This window comes from Mycteria americana, chromosome Z (assembly GCF_035582795.1).
Source record: "Mycteria americana isolate JAX WOST 10 ecotype Jacksonville Zoo and Gardens chromosome Z, USCA_MyAme_1.0, whole genome shotgun sequence".
Classification (NCBI taxonomy): domain Eukaryota; kingdom Metazoa; phylum Chordata; class Aves; order Ciconiiformes; family Ciconiidae; genus Mycteria; species Mycteria americana.
The window spans coordinates 42,507,706-42,529,881 of record NC_134396.1 but is presented as its reverse complement, the minus strand read 5'-3'; the positions used below and the strand labels follow the sequence as shown (position 1 = coordinate 42,529,881).

Here is a 22,176-nt window from a genome sequence, read left to right as displayed (position 1 = left end):
TAGCTTGTACCAGGCTCATTGGTTGTTCTGACCCAGGTGCAGGACTTTGGACGTGTCCGTGTTAAACACCATATAGTTCTTGCTTGCCCCCTCTTTCAGCCTGTCCAGGTCTTTCTCGAAGATGGCTCTCCCTTCTGCCCACATCACCACCCAGTTTAGCCTTATCAGCAAACTTGGTGAGGGGGCTTTCAATCTCACCTTCCAAGACATTTGTGAAGATGTTGGACAGTGCGGGGCCCAGTATCAGTCCCTGGAGGACCCCACTTGTGACAGGCTGCCAGCCTGAGTAAAAGCCATTGATCACCTCCCTCCGAGTGTGGCCTGTGAGCCACCTACCTGTGGTGGTGGCTCCTACCTGTTTTGCAGACCACACATCCAATCTGTATCTTGCCAGAACTGTTCTTTGAGTTGGTGCTTTCATGGCCCCACATTGTGGCTCCACTCCTCTTCCACCCAACAGCTCAACACTAACAGCAATGACCAGATATCCTTGCACTTCCTCAATGCCCCAGTTGTTTTGCTAGAATTTGAAGAATTTTTCAGCTTTTCCACTTTTCCACTTCTTTTCATAAATTGATTCCTCTGACTTGAGTGGTATTATTGAGTATGACAACTCTTTTTTGAACATATTTCAAATAAATGCAAACTTACTTCTCTTCCTGACTCTGTACTCTGCCTTGATGGTGCTGATGAGAATAAACTACATACAGATTATGAAAAAGTGGCAAAATAAGTTGTGGTGCTCTCTAAATAATGAGCTAAAAGTGAAATAGCCATGGAAATTCCTTTTTGAACTTCTGGTAGGATTGATTGTGCTTTCCTTCTTGCTGCTAGAAATGCTTATATATGTAAAATGTTGGCCCAAGTAATAGTTTTAATCAATTGCTTCTGTTCCCTATGTCAACAAGGTATGCTGTTTTTCTGTTCCTTGCCAGAATGTCATGCTAGTAATTCTAATTCTGCAGCTATGAAATTTAACTGGACACCAATACAAATGTTATTGTTGTGGCATGACATTGCAGAAAGCATTAATGTACTTTTTCTCCCTTTTTTATCAGGTGTTTGAAAAGAAATATTTTTTTGTGTTCTGTTACTGTGTTTCTTAAAGTGTACTAAAGATTTGTAGGCTAACAATAGGGAAAACTAATGTAAAATTACTTACAGAATAAATTATTTTATGAGGAAAAAGGACGACAAAATGATCTTCCTGTAAGTTATCAATGTCATGTGGAGATTATATATATTTGGGTTTACTTAATTTTCCATTTAATGACATACTAAATTCACACTTGCCTACATTGTATTGTCATGTTATTCATTAAAGGAGGATTTCTTTTGAAAGGCCAATGGTAGAGAACAATGTAATATTTGGGAAAACCCAGGTTTCCAGCAAAATATGGCTTGCAAATTGATTATATTCTGATGTTTCTACTGCTCCCCTCTCCAGTGCTATACCTAGCCATTAGAGAGGAACTTATTTTCATGGTCACGTCAAACATAAATCAAAGCAGAGCATCAATTTTCTTAAGGTATTTCAGCAATTAGACTGCGTATGTTGACCATTGCATTACTGGTGTTAGATTCCTGCACAGTAATATGCTATTTCCTAATTAAACAACTACAAAATAATGTAACTGATAGGAAATGGCACACGTGGACATCCACCGAAGTTATTTGATACTTGGATCTAGCTGACATAAAAATGTAATGTAATATGAAATATTCCTGATGCTCTATGTCTAGATGGTATACATTCATCAAAACAAACCTCTGAGCATGACAGCTAGATACTTTTCTTACTTGTTTTGACAATCACATTATTATTTCAGTGGAATTACATGCTTTCAAGCTTTCAATGTGTGATGTGTGTCAGTTGCAGGACTCCTAACACCAAATTAAATTTAAAAATAATAACCTACAGAAGTTTTGATTGTCAAGTTTTTACAGTGTTCTTCCATCAATTATTTCTTTTTTTTAATCACTTGAGGTCACCAGTACAGCTTACATGGTTCTTGACAAGCCCTTTGCTTTCAACAAACCACAAATTGGTGCTTTTAGTTTCCATTTATAAAACTAAAGCCATGAAACCTGATTACTCAATATACATACAGACCTTTCTTTGTCCAATTTAGCACTGTTTTAGGACTCGATGTAAAAAATGGCAGCCTATAATCGATTTAAAAGTGCCCTCTGTATCACAGGTTACTTCTGCAATTGAGACATCCTTTCTTTAAATTGAATGTAAGACTTGTCATCCTTAAAATTCAATTGTAAGATAAACCTATCCAAATCAGGCCCATCTTAAGATTTGCTTGTCATATGAGTATCTGACAAGTCAAATTAATATCTGAAAGTAACTTTTCCAGTTTTTGATATTTTGAAGACAAATATATGACCAAGTAAGAAGATTAAGTGGTAAAATTATAATGATATGCTAACATGGTTGCAACTGGGATTACTCTTTTACGGAATAAGGGTGTGTTTTTCTGTTACAGCACTAACCATTTCCCAAGAGATGTAGAAACTAACCAGAAAAAGTCATTATTGCTTCAGAATAGGTGTCCATAAAGGGAGTTACGATTGGAATGGTATTAATTCATGCTTGATCTTCTGATCTGCATACCTACCTGCAGACAAACATGGAGTCAATCATGAAAGACAAATTGCAATGTGATGCTGTGGTGTCCCTAAGACAGTTGAATTGCATTTTTTTGGAGTATATGCTTGAAAGAAAACTAAACCATTTCCAAGATCCTGTCTTAAAAATGTGCCTTTGGGCAGTCTTTTATCGCAACCCAAGTGAAGTTTGATCTTTTCTGACCTTTTAACCTCTTAGGTTACTTCCTGACCTTTTTGGAACCAGTAAACAATATCACTGTAGTCCAGGGGCAAACAGCAATCCTCCACTGCAAGGTAGCAGGAAATCCATCTCCAAATGTCAGATGGCTAAAAAATGATGCTCCAGTGGTTCAGGAGCCAAGACGGATCATCATCAGAAAAACAGATTATGGTTCACGTCTGAGAATCCAGGATCTGGATACTACGGACACGGGATACTACCAGTGCGTGGCTTCGAATGGGATGAAGACGATAACTGCAACAGGAGTGTTGTTTGTAAGGCTCGGTGAGTTCCTGGCTTTTATAATTACTCAGACTGCTTTATAGACTAGGTATTAGTTTTCACAATAGCATAATGAGAAATGAATTTGATGTTTTAAGAAGAATTCTCAACACGAAAGGAAATAAAGCCATTGCCTGGGGCCTCTCCCCCAGCGCAGAACTTCTTGGTTGAACTCGATACCCGTTTACTGGTAATAAAAGAAAGTAAATACAGATGGAAAGGTCTGTAAATACGTAGTGAAGAAAAAATTTTAAAGAAGTGCCAGTATAAAGTACAAAAAGTTTCATTGAAACTTCATTTCAAAGTAGAGTTTTCACTCTACTACTGAACTCAGTCTGTAAAAAAACCTGAAGAGAAGAATGATAAGCAGTTTTCTACATGGTATTCATAGTGCTGGGCCCATCCTTGTGAAATATCTATCTGTACTGCTATGTGAAGCCTGGCCTCAAATTCTGCCCTTTGACAGCTGAAGGTACACCACACCTTTCAGGAAGTACTTATATTGCATTTTGGAGACTTAATCATCCAGCCTTGAAGGCAACCTTTTATTTAGTTTGCTTCTGAAACAATGGGGAAAAAAGTTCTAGAGACATTTTCTTAACATTTCTTCTAATTTTGTAGTGAAAATAGTTAACTCCACAGTTCAGTTTGTAGTGATTCATTAAGTGCTGGGTATTGGACCTTGTTCCCGCTGTGACAAAGGTTAAGAGCATGCCCTTGTCATACCATAAACTCTGATAATAAGGCTCAGGTGGGGCTTATTAAGAGGTAAGTGATGTGTCAAGATAACACATTGTCTTTTTAACAGCCTGTGTTTTTATGGCGGGAGATATTTTCTAACAAAAATTAAGTCCACTGAAGTTGCTCCCTGAGCAGACAGAGAATTCATGTGATTTTTATTTGTGGCTTTGAAAATAGTAGTATATAATTATGTGCAGGAACGCAGAGGGGTTTGTTTGAATCTTGAGACAAACCTTCCTTAAAGAGACAGTTTCCTTTAGATTGCTATTGACTTTTTTAATGCTGCTGTCCTTGAGCCAAACTTGCCAGCAATGTTTGTTTTTTTTATGTCTACAGGTCCAACAAACAGCCCAAATCACAATCTTCAGTAAGTACTTTTTGGAAAATTACTTAATGCACTCTGACCAGTTTTGTTCTGTAAGAATTTAGTTCATAAACTCAGTAAACACTGCCTGCAACCACACAGTGCTTGCTAAAAATATCTAATTTGATCAAAAACTCACAGAATAGTTGAAGCTTTTTCAGACAGGGATAGCATTGTGTTACACTACTATGTGTTAGCAGTGGGTTTTGGTTTGATTTAATTTTCTTAAGCAATTTCTGCTTGCTTATTTCATATTTTGGACAAGCAAAATACCACAAAGTCCTGATGTTTGAACAGTAATTGTTTACAGGGCAAGTATGGGCTGGAAGAATGGTTAAAAATGAACGGGTAAAATGCTTAGGTTGCTGCGATTGTAAATTTACTCATGTTATAATAATATAACTTGAAAAGTCAGATAAAACAAGACTAGAATCCTGTCTTTGAGTAGCTAGGTAAAAATCTCTGTTTGTTAGTGTAATTTTGACTTTGGTGGTGTTTTGGTGATCTTTGTTAGCTGCCTGGGCTCACTTGCTGATCCAGTCATAAGGATGAAAATAGATCAGTTCTGTTTCATCATCGTGCTTTATGTGTTAATTTTAATTTAAATACTGCGTATTGTATAATTTCTTGAAATAGCTTCTGCAGTTGATCAGTTAATGGAGTGAGGAATGCAGTCTGAGGCCATTTTGTGCGTTAATGGCATAAAATTAGTGTTGGTGGTGGACTAATTAAAAATAAGAGTAAAAGCAAATTTGTAAAGACGTGGATGCTTTTCAGAAGTATATTATTGATCAGTGTTTGTGATCTCTGAACTCCCAATGGCTTGAGTGGAAACACTTTAAGTAACTGCAGTGGGCTGAACACTAATCCATCCATCTTGCATGTACCTCACTCAGTTGTCTTACATATATAAAAATAATACCACGCTGTACGCATTCTTGTATTTTATATACACAGAAACTGTAAATGAATTTAAAGTATTTCAACATTATAGGGATTTAACTAGTTTTCATATTTTTCTTAAAGTTGATTGCTAACTATTGAAGATTAAAAACAGCTGTTCATGACAGAGTCCAAAAAAATGTAATAATTTTTGTAACCACTGAAATACTACTTCAGATCTCATAGCACTTTAGAAAACTGTTATGCACCTGTTCTACAAAGGAGGAAAATAGTGAGATACCAGGAAGCTGTCCGATATTTATGAGATCAGAAGGCAGAAACTGGTACAAGAGACAGCAAACTGAAATATGCATAGTGAAGCACTGAACTGGAGTTCAAAGAACAGTTCTCAAATGCAACTGAAAAGTAGCAAGTTCTGAGCACAAGGTGAAAAGCTGGGAACGAAGTTTTACATTGATTCACTTTTTGTTACTGAACAAATAATTAATCTTATATCTTTTGGTTTCTCTAATATTTCCCCAAATCTTCTCCTGTACTGAGCATTAACTTATTAATATTTTAGAAATATCAATATAAATAAAGAAATTCCAACTGATAAAGTGAAAAAAAAAAATTACTATGTATGTGACACATATTTCTTAATGACATGCCCCCCAAAGTGGAAGTGAATTAAGGTTCCCAAGCCATGTTTCATTCTGGTTTTGCCTAGGTTTTGAACGCTTGACTATTCAACTTCTGCTGGTTTTGACCTCTAAGTTAAAATAATGAAAGAAATAACACAAAAAAATTCCTGTCATTTCGATTATGACACCTCTAAATTGGTCTTGTACCAATCGTATTGGTGGTGGACCTGGAAGCAGTAGTGTGCCATCATTGTTTTGGACCTGCCATTAAAAGGTGAAGTGAAGGGTGCGCTGCTGCTAGATTTTTCTTTTTTTAATATCCACTAGATTGAAGAGAAAGCTGAAACTTGCGAAAAACAAGTTCAGGTCAAAGGTCTAGTGAGAAGTCGTGAGGGACTTATCATATGAGGTCCAGGAACTTTCAGGGATTACAGATTTTTTCCTCATTGCATGCCTGCTCCTGTTTTAATTTTTTTTCTCTTTCCTACTTAACCAGGTTTTGCCTGCCTTTCCAAAGTTCCTGTCCTTCCTTTTGATACTGTCTTTCTTTTTTTTCTCTTCTTATGCCTCACAATTGTTCCCATGTTCCTCTGCTCCATGCTTCCTACCTAGTCCTTCAAATAAAATGCTGTGATTTGGCAGTATTATTTTTTTCTTTTCAGGAACTTACTATGTTTTTTTAACTGAATATTTTGTATAAAATTGTGCAGGTCAATTTATAAGCCAGAAAAGAGGAAAGGGGGAAAAGGCAAAAGAAATACCTAACTGCTTGGAAGGAGCCTGCATGGAACAAAGGACTCTTTCTGTTTGCTGGCTGCACAGCACAGTCTCGTGTTGAGCCACCCGAGAGCTGTTTCTCCTAGCATTAACGCTTCCAAAAAGACATGCTTCAGTGGAAGTGCTGAAACCTAAAACCATTGTAACTTGGTTTAAAACTATACCTAATGAATTATTAAGGGATAAAAAACATTACCTATGTAGATACCATCTAGCAAGGTATTTTTATGCAGTCCATGTGTTCTGCTGTGGATTTCTAGAAATTATCTACAACTAAAGATTGCCAGAGATCAAATGTGCATTATGCAGTCAGACTTGCCAGCACAAAAAAGGGCCCTGACCTTCAGGTAGTGAAGTTGAGACATTTCCATAAAAATATAAAAGTAAAAATTTTCAGCCAAATACATACTCTTAAACTGGTGTGGATTTTTTTGAGAGGGTGGAGAGATCTTTATTTTCTGTGGAGGTCCATATCTATAAAAATTTCTAGGGATTTTTCTGTAGATATGGAAAAATTCAATCTATCCAAATTATTTCTCAAAAGTATTAAAATTATTGAAAGTATTAATAGCTAGTACAAATTAATTTACAAAGGAAATAAAATCAAAACACAGTCAGAAAACTAGTCTCTGACCAGCCTTTGCTGTCAAAAGGACTGTGCTACTAGAGGACTGTTCTACTAGAGGACAAGCCAGCAGGTTGAATCCTTTCTCTCACTGCATAATGCTATTACCTTTTGTATCATTAACATTATTAGCTTTTGGCCTTCTAAAGAGAGACATCCCGTCTGTTCAGAAAGGTATGAGTGTGTGGAAATAAAATAAATGGGTAGCAAATACTGGAGCATGTTTTTTTAGCATGATTTAAAATTAAGCAATGGATGTTAATCTCTTGGAGTCTAAAAGTAGGAGGGCAGAAACAGTTGCCTTCCCTTCAAGAGATGTTGCTCTTACAAGATATCATCATTCTAAACATCTACATATTCTCTAGTCTAATGTATTTTTCTCTTGAATTGAACGGTTAGATGGAATTTTACCCATTGGGCAAATTCCTGTTTTGAAGCTGTTTAGATTTCTCATTAAGGCTGTGTCTGTAGTGGTGCCACCTTGAAGGAAACTTGGGGTGGAAGATATCTGACAGTTTGTTGGCTCTGTGGAAAATCTGATGAGGCTTTAGCAGAAGCGAGGAAGGCACAACAGAGTACAGGTCGAAAGAAGTAGCTATAAACTCAGCCCTTGCCAAGTGTAGGTGAACAGAACTGGCTCTGTTGCCAGTGCTGCACTTTTCCCCACATGACCTTTCTGCAGGCTGCTCAGGATGCCAGGAGGTGAATGTCTCCTTCCAGAGCCCTGTGCAGGGGAACCAGGCTTTCTAAGAAACCTTGAGAAGTCCCTGTTTTATCAAACTCGTGACTATGATCAGTTCTGAGTTTGCAGTTACTGATGCCTGTATGCTGGACCCTTAGAAGGAGAAATAGGCGGGAGGAAACACCTTCATGAAGTAGAAATTGTCATTACTTTGGGGAGGAATTTTTGAGGTATTAGTCATTCAGAATAAATTTGCATGCTCTCATGCCTTATTTTCTTCAGGTAGTTTGGGACAACAGTAAAAGTTTTACGATTCAGTCCATTGAAAAAAAGTGATGAAGCAATTGTAGTTGAGAAAAAACCAGTTCTTTCACACAATGGAAAACAGAATGTCTTTAAAAACTAGTAACACGTCTGAGTTAAAACTCTGGTGAGGAACCCTGTGGCTGGGGTGGGCAATTTATTCTCTGTGGGTCTGCATATCCCATGGCTTTTATCCTATATCCAAAGCTCTTCTATGACCCCAAAGGGGACCTTCTGTATGATGTGATGGGCACTTACATAACTTTATGATGGGGGAAAGTATGTTTTCATCATGTGACAAATCTCCATGCCATTGTAATTTGGAAAAGGGAATATGGGGCCTTGGGAAAGAGGGTGGAAAGGAGTGGGTCATCAGAGCACTTCACCCTGAGGCCACCTCCCTGCCCATGGCTGGGGTCTTCCAGGTAAAAGGCAGTAGCTGTGCGGGCAAATAGTTTTGTAAACTGGATCTGTCTGACAAACCAAAGGTACCCAACATCACATTAAAAAAGAAGAATACTTTCTTTACCATCACACAGCAGAACCGCTCATGTCTTCCTTCTTTCCTCGCGTGGCATGGCAAATAATCTTTAGTCTCAGTGCAGTTCAGCCACTGGGAACAACATTTTTAATCTTGTAAATTATATAAGATTATCTTAAAATTCACATAAACAGATGTTTTTATTACCAATGCAAGTTGTTTCAACTCAGAAGTTACAGTGTTTATTCAGGCCCGTGAGGACCAGGTGTTCAACGATGGGCCTCCTCCAGAACAACATGCTTGCCTTTTGTTTCATCAAAAAATACAGCTGAGATGGCCGTATTTGAAGTATATATATTTTTCTAAGATATTTGTGGTAACATGTTGAAGTTACAGAATAAGCACATATTTTGTGTTCTGGTTTCCTGTTTTAATCAAGGAAAAAGAAGGATTTTGTGATTAAAACACTGGACTGTAATTTTAGAGGTCTGGATTCAATTTCTGGCTATGCTTCTGTCTCCATGTGTGATTGCAGCAAGTTGTTTAACCTTTGTCTCTCCATGCTTTGTACATCAAGTGGAGATGGTCGATCTTGGGAATTTTTTGCCTTCCTCTATTATGGGATCAGATCACTCCAAAATGTTTAGGGTACATTCTCTGCCCATAAAGCATGGAACGTTATTCCTATTTTACAAATGAGGAACTGAGGCACAGATTATCTCGGGCTGGTCCACATTAAACAACATGTGTTTGCCTTGGCAGATTTCCTGGCTCCCTGACAATCCAATTTGGGGATCTGTCTGGGACATGCTGCAATTCCCTCCTAGCCCCTGTGTGTCAGTTTCCTTTTTTCTTTCAAGGTTGGGAGGGAGGCTGTGTTTTACCCTGGTGTGGGGTTGGGGCTCCTTTCAGGGAATTTTGATCCACAATCTCAGGTCTGCTTCTGGGTCCATTGGTTTAAATGTCCTTTGAGAGTCGCTCAGGCCAAGACAGGAAATTTGTAGAGGAAGGAGGGAACCGAAACCAAGGCTGCACTAAACAATTTTACATACTCTTTTCTCTCTTATCTATTTTAGATTGTAATTTTTTGGTACAGTGATTGTTTTTACTCTAGCTGTTTAGGATACAGCCTAGTAGGGCTCATAAGTATACCCTGTCACAAATAATATGTAACTAAAAATTATACTCTGGTCTGTCCGGAGCTGTAGAGTACACTCAGAAGAAGCTGACCCTCTATCTTGTAATGGAACCTGTGAAATTTTTATCCTAATCTTACTTTTGTGTTTCAAAAAATATAATTTTTCTCATGAAAAACCCAGAATATGTGTAATTCAGGGCAGCGTTAAAGAGCAGTGGAAGTAGCGGTTTGGGTTGCTTTGCACCACACCAGATCCCAGCTTCTTCCCACACTACATTATTTCTTTAGCTTTAATCTTGCACTTAAATCTTTTCTAATCACTAGTAAATAAATGACGAAAGATCTAATGCATTTTATATTATCTAGTGATAGAAGCAGAAATTTAATATGTGCTTACAAAATTGACTAATTTTAAAAGCCAGATGTGTATTTAAACTAATATGCATAGCATCTTGGAGTACACAAGTGTCTGTATTCCTGCAGTTTGTTATCTGGGGGAACTATTGCAAGTGGTAGTTTTTTCCTTTCCTCCGAAGGAAGAGAAGAACAAAGGAAAGAAGCTGACAGGGAATATAGAAAAAAGGGTGACAGTTTGTTTCAATCGGTTATGTTAACTAATCCATATTTTTCAGAAACCCCCCAAAACCAAAGAGAAGCCAAACATATGCAAAGGAGATTAAAAATAGACCTCCAGGAAAGCTTTACCTTATTTGTACTACTGTATAAATCAAATGCCCCTGAGACTTATGGTGTAATGCAGCTACTTTGCACTGCTTTACTGAGAGAGCCTGGTTGCAAAGACAAGAAAGCAGCCCTATGGGACTTGCCTGCTGTTGGGCAAGGTTTCCAAATACCTTAGGAAGAAGAAGCGATTAGTTACGCTTCTGTCTACTCTTACAGTTAAGCTAACTTAGGGTTAAATGTGAGGAAACACCTTCCCACTTGTTACCAGCGCTACTGTCAAGATACTTTTAAATGGGTTGGATCAAGCAGCGTAATGAATGTAATGCTTACCACTTTGCATTTATATATGGGAGTACAGCATGCAGTACACCAAAGCACACAAACACTTTGTTTCCTAAGAGTTCTGCTTTCCAAAATTTAGAAATTTAGCTTGTAGGTGGATGTTAAAGGAAGTTGATGGTTTTGTAGGGGAGAATTTATTCGCAGCCTCTGTGTTGGGATAGCCTGCTTCGTACTCTGCAGAGTGGTGGTTATGTTTTTGATAGCCAGGAGGCTATCATATCAGGCAAGCTGTAAGGTGCAACTCTGACATGTGCAGTGTATGGTGAAGAGCCAAACGCAGCTCTGACTTTGTAAATATGTGACCCCAACGTGCCCTCTTCCAGCAAATTCCAGATCAGGAGCAGGTGCTTAGGTTTGGGCAGCTCAGAGAAACAATTTGTGTTAAACTACCAAAGAAGTTGCAAGTGAAATAAGACATTTGTTAATCTGTTTAAGGATATATGTAAATTGATATTCAAAGTAGTGATGGCCCTTGGGCTTTTGGCAAGTAGCTACTGCAGCTGTTGGACATCCCTGATATAAACAGCAATCTTTAGTTTGTTTTGATTTTACTTCCTCCTTCTCTCCCTCCCCTTCTCTCCTCCGTTCAGTAGCTTAAATGGCTTTCAAAGTATTTATTGTATGTCCTACAAAAGGACAGTTATATGTCCCTGAGACTTCCTGTCAGCATTTGATGCCACATTGAGTTTAATTAGAGTTCCTTAGGATGCTGAATAGCCTCTAAGTGCATACAAGGAAAGGGTGAACGTTGTAGTTAGGCACAAAGATAAAGGAACACTATTCTAATGAAAAGTAGGTAATTTAACAAAATGAGATAATGTTGTAACACCACACCATAAATCATCCTTTCAATTTTTATGGCTTTACGGTTAATTTTTCTCTACTTTTGTATTATTTTGTTCTCCGTTTCAGTTTGAAAGAGCCAAACGAACTATAGATGCAGCTAATTTATTTAGTGTACTTGAGAAAAGGTGAAACACATGGTACAAACTGATAAAATCTGAACATTTCCATTCAAAACTAAATAACATTAAGAATGATAGAAGGCATTGTTTTAAAAAAAGGAGAAAGAAAATGTACTAAGGAAACCTGCTCTTTTAAATTGGTACTGCCCTGCTAAGTCTAGAAGCTGAAGTATTTGAGGTAATACTACTCTAAAAATAAAGTTGCAAGAAGCATGTCACATCAGCAGTCTCTCTCATGCTCCTCAAAAAGGTCAATCATAAATGTCCCATTTCTCTTTTTTTTTCAGTCTGATAGTAACACAGAAGAGGCAAAGGATTACTTTAGGTGGGGCACAAACAATATTTGATATATCACATAAACTTTGTTTTTATACGTATGTGTGCACACACATCCACATACTTCACCCACCCCCCAAGTTTTTCTAACAGTTCAATTTGCAGGCCAGAAAGCATGCTTACCCCTGCCTTGCCATGCTTTCCTTCAAGTTGGAAAATCAGTCTGTTTAGTTCAGTGGGACACTCTCAGCAGCCTGACCTGCACATAGAAATCTTGATACTTTCATCTGACTCAGTTTTGCAAAACTACCTTGAAAAAACTCCATTTTTTCACCTGCCTAATGCCAATAAAGTAGTTCCAGATTGCAAAACAATGAGTAGAGGGGTAAGGGAACAGAAAAGAATAGTTCCAGTTGGCAGGGACCTACAAAGATCATCTATTCCAACTGTCTGACTGCTTTAGGGCTGACCTGAAGTGTTAACTTGAGGTTAACTTCAGGTTAAAGCCTGTTATGGCAGGCATTGTCCAAATGCTCTTTTTAAGGCACTGACAGGCATGGGGCATTGACCACCTCTCTTGGAAGCCTGTTCCAGTGTCTGGCCATGCTCTCGGTAAAGAAAGGTTTCCCCATACCTAGTCTGAACCTCCCCTGATGCAGCTTTGAACCATTCCCGTGTCCTGTCAGTGGATCCCAGGGAGAAGAGATCAGCACTTCCCCTCCTCAGGAAGCTGTAGAGAGCGATGAGGTTGCCCCTCAGCCTCCTTCTCTCCAAACTAGGCTAACCCAGTGTCCTCAGCCGCTTGGCATCCATCTGCTGAGACTCTGCCAGGTCCTTGGAAAGGACCTCTGACGGGTCCTTTCCAAGGAGAGGAGAAAAGATGCCAGCGCCAAGGCTGGATCTGGAAGAGCGGGAAGAAAGCCTGTGCGTGAGCACAGCAGCATGGTCACCTTTCCCGGGCTGCTTTCCAGCCGGGCAGCCCACCACAGGTGCTGGCGCCTGGTGTTGTCCCTCCCCAGGCGCAGGACTTTGCGCTTCCCCTTGTTGAACTTCTTGGGGCTCCGGCCTTGGCAGGGTGCGACCCGAGGCTGGTGCAGAGAGCAGCAGCAAGTCGTGACTCCGCGCAGGAGGAGGGATTCGGGCGCTGCCGTAGCGAGGCTGCGCCGGGCAGTGCAGGCTGGTAGGAGAGCAGAGCCCCGGGACGTGGGGGCAGGGGGTGCGGTGAGGAGGAGGCCAGGCCAGGCCTGGGGTGCTGAGCGGTGGGGCACGGGCTGGCCCTGGAGACCCCCCGGCTGGAAACATCTGCCCTGGGAGCAGCTGCAGAGATGGGGAGAACAACAAAACAGCACCTGGCATGTGTAGAAGGACCCCTCAGCATTAACATCCCACCCCTCCTGGCAAAAAAGCAAAAGACAGTGAGGACAGCAATGCCACCAGTGCTGTTAGTAACACTGAGACTTTTTCTGTAGTTTTCATGCATTTATTTTATTTGGATAATTGTATCTGGGGGGCTGGGAGCCCTTGAGGGCTGGCACGTGCCCCAGCTGATGGCCCAGTCTGGGTTTGGCCATCCCCCAAGGCACCCTCCAGGGTCACCAACATGGTGCTGGCCTCTTGGTAGCTGGAGAGGCCTCAGGGCTCCTGGTACTCCTCTTTGGGGGTCGCTGTGGCCCCCCAGGGGAGCGTTCACTGCCCCGGCTGGGAGTGGAGGGCCTGGGCACAGCCTCCCCTGGCTCCTCCTGCCTGGGCACAGCCTGCCCTGGCTCCTCCTGGGGCTCTTCTTGCTCCACAGGGCTGGCAACGGGAGCAGAGGGGTGGCTGCCAGGACCCCCACCAGCGGCAGCGGATGAGGTGCCAGGGAGCTCGTCCATGCTGGATCTCACAGGGCTGCCGGAGGGGGCTGGGCCGGGGGCGAAAGACCCTCCTTGGGAGGCAGCGGGGCCAGGGAGACCTGTGGGGCTGCCCTCCTGCCCCCCGGCAGCACGGGCATCCTGCCAGCCCAGCAGACGGTGGGCCTCTCCGCGGTGCCGTTGCACAGCGACACGTGCACACTGTGGCACGAACATCGCTGTGCGGTTTTGGAGGGAGACTCCCAGCATCCGGCCTGACACCTCTGAATCCATCCCCTGGTTGTTCAGGATGCCCGTGACGGTGTCCTCTACCTCCATGGCTGCATCCAACACCCTGCTGCCAAAGGTCTCCTCCATCTCCTGATGGACCCAGGACTGCAGGGTCTGGAGGAGCACTGGGCTGTTCTGGAAGAAGTTCAACCAGTTTGGGGGCTGGAAGCCACCCACAGGACGCCTGGGCACCCCTTCTGCAGCCCACCGTTGGGGCGCTCCAGGGCGATGGAGGTTGTGGGCAGCTGGATGTCTGGGTGCTCCTCCCCCCTGGTGGACGATGACTGATGGTGGCAGGGATGGTGTGATGATGTGCTCCCTGTAGTCATCGTCCGCCCGCACCGAGTGCAAGATGGAGAGGATCCTCCTCTTGCAGAGGGGGCACTCGGGCTTGCTCTCAGCCCACCGCAGGATGCACGGGTAGCAGAACCGGTGGAGGCATGGCACCACAAAGCTGGCCTCCTCCCAGCTGTCCAGGCAGATGGGACAGCGGTCCTCCAGCTCCGTGGCCATGCTCTCCACTCGCTGCAGTGGGCTGTAGGGAGCTGGGGATGTGGAGCTGGTCCCTCTCACCACCGCTGCAGCAGCGGGTGTCACACTAGAAAAGGAAGAGAGGCCACGGTCATTGGCTGGCCTGGGGAGGGGTGGCAGAAGTGCCCAGGTCCCTCAAGAAGGAAACCCTCCCAGCTCCCCAGGGTGAGGTGTCCCCTCCCAGCTCACCTCTGCTGCTGCGAGCGCGCCTCCTGCCTGCCCCGGCTGCCTGAAGCTGGCAGGGCTGGGAAAATCCTTCGACGGCTCTGGGGTCGGGCACTGAGAGCTGCAAGGAACAACTCCCCGAGCACAACACCAGCACCAAGGCCTCGCTCAGCACTCCAAACCTCGCCGACTCGCTCAGCTGGAGTGTGGCCACAAGCCGACTGCGTGGGACGCATGGTCACAATCAGTCTCTCGGGGACATCACAGTCCATCGCTTGGAGATTTCTCAGTCTGTCCCTCGGTAATATCAGAACCCATCACTTGGTCACGTCACAATCTATTGCTTGGGGATGTCACGACAGGCCATCCTCGCCCATGTCGCTCACCCCAGCAGCGCTGTGGCCCCAGCACATGCATCTGGGGTTCCCTCAAGGCCACTGCCCACTCCATCGCCCCACCTCTTGCCTTGTGTTCAGCATGGGTGTTTCACGCCAGTCACCGAGGCCTCGGCCGTGTCTTCCCAGGGCCCCGTCAGGTGGCTCTGGCTGGGGCAGACGTCTCCAGGCACATGTGGCAAGAGGGTTCATTGGAAAACACCTTGTGCCTCCCTGGCAGGCTGCAGGACAAAGTCCTACAGGCTGTCCCCACAGCCCAGCCCTGCTGGCCAGCCCTCTGGGCTCCCCTGCTTCCTGCCACGGGGGTCACAGGCAGCACTCGGCTCGCTCTTGAAGTTCTCCTCTCTTTCTCCCCCAGCCTGAGGGCACAAGGGTGATCCCCTTTGCTCAGCACCCATCAGGCCTCCTCCAGGCACTACGTCCTCTTTGGGGTCCTGGAGACAGGTTGACAAAGCAGAGGGGCTCAGGGGAGGCAAGGAGGGTCTGTGGGACTGGGGCTGGTTGAGCATGGAGCAGGGAAGGTGTTGGGGCACCTCACAGCGCACCCCAGTGCCTGTGGGGAAGGCATCAAGGGGATGGGGACAGGGTCTTCCCAGCACGGCCTGGTGGGAGGGTGAGAGATGGTGGCATCTCCTGATGCTAGGGAGGCTCAGGCTGGAGATAAGGAATCAAAAACAAAATCCCTGTGAGGATCATGAAGCCCTGGAGTGGGTTTCCCAGAGAGGTTGTGGGATCCCTGTGCCTGGAGGTCTTCAAGACCTGCGTGGCCACAGCCCAGAGCACAACTGTCACAAGCCCATCAAGGGATGCTCGCTCAAGTCCTGGAAGAGACAGCATTGCCAGTGGGAAATACAGCAAAGGTTTCCAAAGGTGCAACAGCTCCCAGAAGGTTTTGACTTTATGGTTTCACTTGGTTCAGCTGCTTTTGCAAACATTTGTTTAGGGTAGGGTAGGGTAGGGTAGGGTAGGGTAGGGTAGGGTAGGGTAGGATAGGATAGGATAGGATAGGATAGGATAGGATAGGATAGGATAGTTCAGTTGGAAGGGACCTACAATAATCATCTAGTCCAAGTGCCTGACCACTCCAGGGCTGAACAAAAGTTAAAGCCTGTTATGGCAGGCATTGTCCAAGTTCTCTTTTTAAGGCACTGACAGGCATGGGGCATCGACCACCTCTCTAGGGAGCCTGTTCCAGTGTTGGACCACCCTCTTGGTAAAAAAGTTGTTCCTAATAGCTAGTCTGAACCTTCCCTGACGCAGCTTTGAACCACTCCCATGTGTCCTGTCACTGGATCCCAGGGAGAAGAGATCAGCAGCTCCTTCTCCACTTCCCCTTCCTCAGGAAGCTGTAGAGAGCAATGAGGACACCCCTCAGCCTCCTTCTCTCCAAACTAGACAAACCCAGTGTCCTCAGCCAGTCTGGATAGGACATGCTTTCCAGGCCTTTCACCAGCTTTGTTGCCCTCCTCTGGATGCATTCAATTACCTTAACATCCTTCTTAAACTGTGGGGCCCAGAACTGCACACAGTATTCAAGGTGAGGCCGCAACAATGCTAAATACAGATGGATAATCACCTCTTGACCGGCTGATGATGCTGTGTTTGATGCACCCCAAGATGTGGTCTGCCTTCTTGGCTGCCAGGGTACACTGCTGACACATAATGCTCTTAGCATCAACCAGCACGCCCAGATCCCTTTCTGCAGGGCTGCTCTCCAGTCGTTCCTCTCCCAATTTATACTTATGTCTGGTGTTCCTCTGTCCCAGGTGCAGAAGCTGTCATTTGTTGTTAAATTTCATGCCATTGATGATTGCCCAGTGCTCCAGTTTATGTACATCCCTTTGCAAGGCCTTTTGTCCCTCAAGAGAGTCAACAGCACCTCCCAGTTTAGTATCATCAGCAAGCTTACTAATGGTGCATTCAACGCCTGCCTCCAGGTCATTGATAAAAGTATTGAACAGAATTGGCCCTGGAATTGAGCCCTGAGGAACACCACTGGTCACTGGCCACCAACCAGATGTAGCCCCATTCACTACAACCCCTTGAACCCTGCCATTCAGCCAGTTCTTCACCCAGTGCACCGTATACCTCCCAAGGAACACATGCAATGTTACCTCAATCCCCAAAATAGAAAGAGTCTGTCTTTCCTCCAAAGTAAGAAGAGTCTGTCTCAGCAGCAAGCAGTATAAAAAAAAAATTGTTTCACACAGGAGCAAATTTTCTATGCTTTCAACAGGAGGAGTGCAGATTGTCTTTTTACTTCTGTAACAGATCACAGTTTCTTACGTAAAATTATAGAATCATTTAGGTAGGAAAAGACACTTAAGATCATCGTGTCCAACCGTAAAATGTTACACAAAAACATGTTCTTAACTGTAAGATCTGCTAAATTACACAGGAGTCTGAAACTTCGAGCAAAGGCATGCTTGTGAGTGCGCTGTGTTAACAAAGCTAAAACTGTAGCTGCTTTTTGACTCTGAGCTGACGTGGTGATATTCCCCACGTATTGTTGGTAGCTGCAAGGTAGCGTGTTCATACTGTGTTTGGTAACTAATGTGGAAAAGACAACCTCATTGGGTGACAAAGTTGAACTGCATGTTTTTTATTTCAGCATTAGATTGAGGAGAAGAGAGAAGAGCAGAAATGTATTACAAAATCAATAGTTCCAAGGCTTAGGCACTCCAACAAGAATATGCAATGGGTGATCACTGTACTTTTAAATTCTCTGTCATTCAGACTGACAGATATATCCATATACAGGATCTTAGTTTTCCAGCATTAAGAACTGAATGCTGAAATGCTAAACTTGGAGAAGCATTTGATTTCCTAATTGTGTTTTCTACATGTTTTGATTAATGAAGAGTTTATTAATGTTAAGCCTGATTAGATTAATTTATGGATCTGTGATGCTGGTACAATTGCTACTCACAGCCTATCAAGCTAATAATGTTTGCGTAGCATCATGTGTGTGGCATCTGAAAATAAATTATAACTCTGACTTTGGAATGTGAGCTATTTTGCTTTGCCTGAGATACAATGCAGTATCCACTATTATATTGTGGGAAGATTTAAATGAAAAAATGTGACATTCAGCCATTAATTGGTTATACGTGGGGAAAAAAAGAAGAGAGGAGTCTTTGGAAATGAGGTCTGATAAACATTCAGTAAGTGGTTTTAAGTCCAAAGGAAGAAAAGTAAAGGGAAATTATCATTTGGGATTACATGGAGGCTGGATGGATACCCAGGCCTTCCAGCAGTTTTGGGTGATTCAGCGTGCTGTGCCCCCAGCCCCAACAAAGCTGGGCTGCAGAGCCAAAGGTTGTTCATTTCTACCCTCTTCCAGTGGCTGAAGTAGAAGAGTGTCTGTTTATTTTTAATTCTTGAGAACTCCAGAGGCTTTGATTGAAACTGGCATAGAATTTCCTGTGCAGAAAAAGCTAATTTTCCTAATTTGGAAAAAATCAACAATCCTATTATGTGGAATTATGATGACACTTCAGAATTATTTCATGAGTTCTGGATTCCTCAGCCATACCACCCAGACCTCGGTTGCTGGAGCCAGCAGACAAGCGGATAGCACTAATAATAGACTGCCGTCTTCAGTACAGACCAGCCCAGAAGAGGAGACACATACTTACTCATCTATTGACAGAAAGAAATGGTGACACACAAAAAATATTAGGTTTTGCTCTAGATTTTGGCGGACCATGTGCTCTCCGGGTGGTAGCCCCTTTATGCATCCCCGACCTGCTTCTTCCTGCCATTTCCATAGCCCCTGCCCTCCTTGGCCCTCAGCAAACTCCTCATACCATTGCCTCAATTAACCTTAGGCGCTAGCCCTGACAAGGGTGCCAAGCAGTTTTATATTCTCACACATGTCTGCAAAGCTTGCTGTAGATGGGGTGTTTGGAGAATGTATCAGCTACATTCTCGTAGGCTGGGCTGAGCACATGAAGATGGAAATGACGTAAAGGCTGGACAAATTTGGGTAGTGTTTCATGTGAACAGCAAAAGGTATGTTCCAGCAAGTCTCAGGTGTCTGCTCAACAGCAAGGGAACACGATAGCATCACAACCAAATGGCTGCTCCTTTTCCCGATAGTGGTTTTGGTTTGGGTTCTAATTTTTTTTTTCCTAAAGAGAAAAATGGTAATTTTCTCTAACCTCATTTTTTGAAACACCTGAACTGTTTCTTCTGAAGTAAAAACAAAAAAAATTAGCTTTGGTCTATGGAAAATTTCAGCTCAAATAAGCTCTACAAAATTAAGAGCAGCTATGAAAAGAGCCTCTAACATTGGGAAGTATTCACAAACTGTAACTTTCTCAACATTGCCTAGAATAAGTAGTTCATATTGTATCCATAAAAAGTAAAAGAGAAGCTAACAAGTATTTCATATTGTTGCTTAGATGTTTTTAAAGAAATAATTTAGTTGATGCTGGGCTTTTCTGATAAATGGAATATGCTAATTTTTCCTTAAGACTGGAAAAATTACTGTGAAACTGACACTTCAGTATTATATGGCTATAAATAGTTGATATTTCTGTAGTTTTAATAAAAATGTTCTGTGAAAGACATTGAATATGAACACTTGCATGCACATATAATTATGTAACCAGTTTATAGCTGATGCTATGATAATTTCCGTCTGTTTTACAAAGCTCTCTGCTGTCAGATGTATAATCTTTGTGTTAGCTGAAATAGAAAAGCCACCTTTGTTATGTTAAAAAAAGAGACGAAGACTGAAGAAAAAAATTATACCAGTACTTTCATATGTGATCACATTTTTAATGGTATGGTCAGTTAAAACATTTTTAATTCTGAAACAATTTTTAATTAATAATGGTTTTGAACCATTTTTTTTACAAAAATGTCTTAACTTTTTAACCTCTACTAAAAAGCTAGGAAGCACTTTGCAGAAAACTTGTGTTTCCCATCAGTCAAGAAAAAACCCCCTAAAACAGAAAGCTTGAGGCACTTCCATTGGATTTTGTTTTTTGTTTTAAATTATTCCTTTTCCTTTCTTGTAAGCCCTGCTTCTCTTTGGATTTATATAACTGTGTATTTTTGACCATGCTTTCTTAGTCTTCTTTTCTCTCAAGACTTTCTACGTCCTAGCTGTCTTCCTGGCATACGTATAAAATTCCATCAATGGATTTTAATGAACTGAACAATAATACAAAATTTCTATTTTTGCATAAAATCTGCCTGTGTAGGTAAATCACAATGCATGAATATCTACCTGAAAACTTTAAGGATTTTTTTTTTTAAAAGAATTTATTATATCATATCCCTTGTGGCTTTTACGGAGTGGGGTGAGGGTTGTGCTAGGCAAGGTCGGAGCAGCCCGGTGGGAGGTGGGCTTCCCTTCTCTCACCCACCCAGGCGTGAGAAGGGACCCCTATCCCCAGACCAGCCCCCTCTGTGAGGCCCGATATCCCTCTCTCCCTCCCTCAGTCCTATGGCATCACAGCCATCAAAGCTGCCCTTTGCTCCTTCTTTCTCCCCTCGATGGCTTTCTCATCCCCCTGGGCGGCCGACGTGGCCTCTTAGCTCTGCCCTCGTAGTCGCATCCCTCCTTTGGCATAGCACAGCAGCCTGCGTGGAGCCCTCCATCCCCTGCGCTGACCCCAGGACACTGGCAGCCCCATTGCCAAAGCCCTCCCTGGGATGCCCTCTACCAGTTTTATTGCTACCTGGATATGGCAGCAATTATAATGATGTTTTCGGCTGCTGGACTCTTTCAAGGACTTTTTGGAGCTGACCTGTGTGTACTTACTCAGGGTGGCATGGCAGGAGGAGGAAGGATAAAAGCAAAGAAGAATTTTGCTTTCCTCTGGCAGTGGGGAGAATAGGGAGCTGCCTGTTAGAGGCTATTCAGAGGGCTCATTAGCCCTGCTGTTTTTCCTTGGGGATGTCAGAGGGAGACAATTTATTAGACAGTTGTAACACACTGAGAGGGATAGCTTGCCTTAAAAAAAAAAAAAAAAAGGGTGGGGAGGGAGACTCATAATGATTTCTTTGGTGAGTGAGAAGCTGGAATGCTGCATGGCCAGGTCCATGTTCCCGTATGTTGAAATTAGTTTTCTGAAGTTTTTTTTTTCCCCCAGTTCTTCAGTAACCCTGGTTGTAATGGAGATGTTTCTGTTAAAAATATCTGACACTCAGAAAAACAGACCTGCAGCCTTCCTTGGATTGCCAGCCAACTCATCTGATTTCAAGATTTCATCCCAACATGCTGACATCTTTGAAAGCAGAGGGAGAATTTACAAAATTGTCATTTGGGTAAATTGAAAGAGAGAGTTGTAGGTAGAAGTAAAATTAGATCATCTGTTTGAAGTTACATGTGGTAATCAGAGGATTATGGCTGGTTATACCTCCAGGGACAATCCTCTCTTCCTTGCAGAAATTCAGGATGTAGATTGTCCTTGTTTAGCTTTGCTTCTTTGACTGCTTTACCCAGGTTGCTGTAGTAAGAGCCATCCTGCCACCCATGTCTATACTTCTGTACGTGATTACTGAACAGCAAGAAGTTTTGGTGCACTGAAACCTTTTCTAAATATGTAAAGCAGTAATAAATATGTGAATGCTGTGATACCATCAGACCACAGCAGCATGTAGTGTTATCTAATGAGCATGCTGCCACAGTTTTATATGTTCTGTTCTTTCCTACGTCTTTGCTAGTGAGGACTGTGTGTTTTTCTTGTTACAGGAGTGATGGAGGATGATTCTGTGGAAGAAAGGAAGGCAATACCATTTTCTGTTGATTTTATCCACTTAAATAATTGAATGTGGTATCTTTTAGCAAGGACACAGCTCAGCTAGGAGTGCTGACACCCACTTAAGGCAATGCCTAGTGAGGAGAACAATTTGGTTCATGATTCAATGAAGGCATATGCTTAAACCCTGAGGATGTCCTCCCTCTTTCTTGCGTTTAAATGCT

General features: G+C 42.8%; 1 protein-coding gene across 1 annotated transcript in view; it reads left to right on the top strand.

Moving 5' to 3' along the window:
* Nucleotides 1-22,176, top strand: part of ROR2 (receptor tyrosine kinase like orphan receptor 2) — a 158,757-nt gene that overhangs the window by 116,704 nt on the left and 19,877 nt on the right. Inside the window, exons 3-4 of the mRNA XM_075526653.1 lie at nucleotides 2,837-3,124; nucleotides 4,199-4,229. Coding sequence (XP_075382768.1) covers nucleotides 2,837-3,124; nucleotides 4,199-4,229 — 319 coding nt within the window. The remainder of the gene's footprint in view (nucleotides 1-2,836; nucleotides 3,125-4,198; nucleotides 4,230-22,176) is intronic.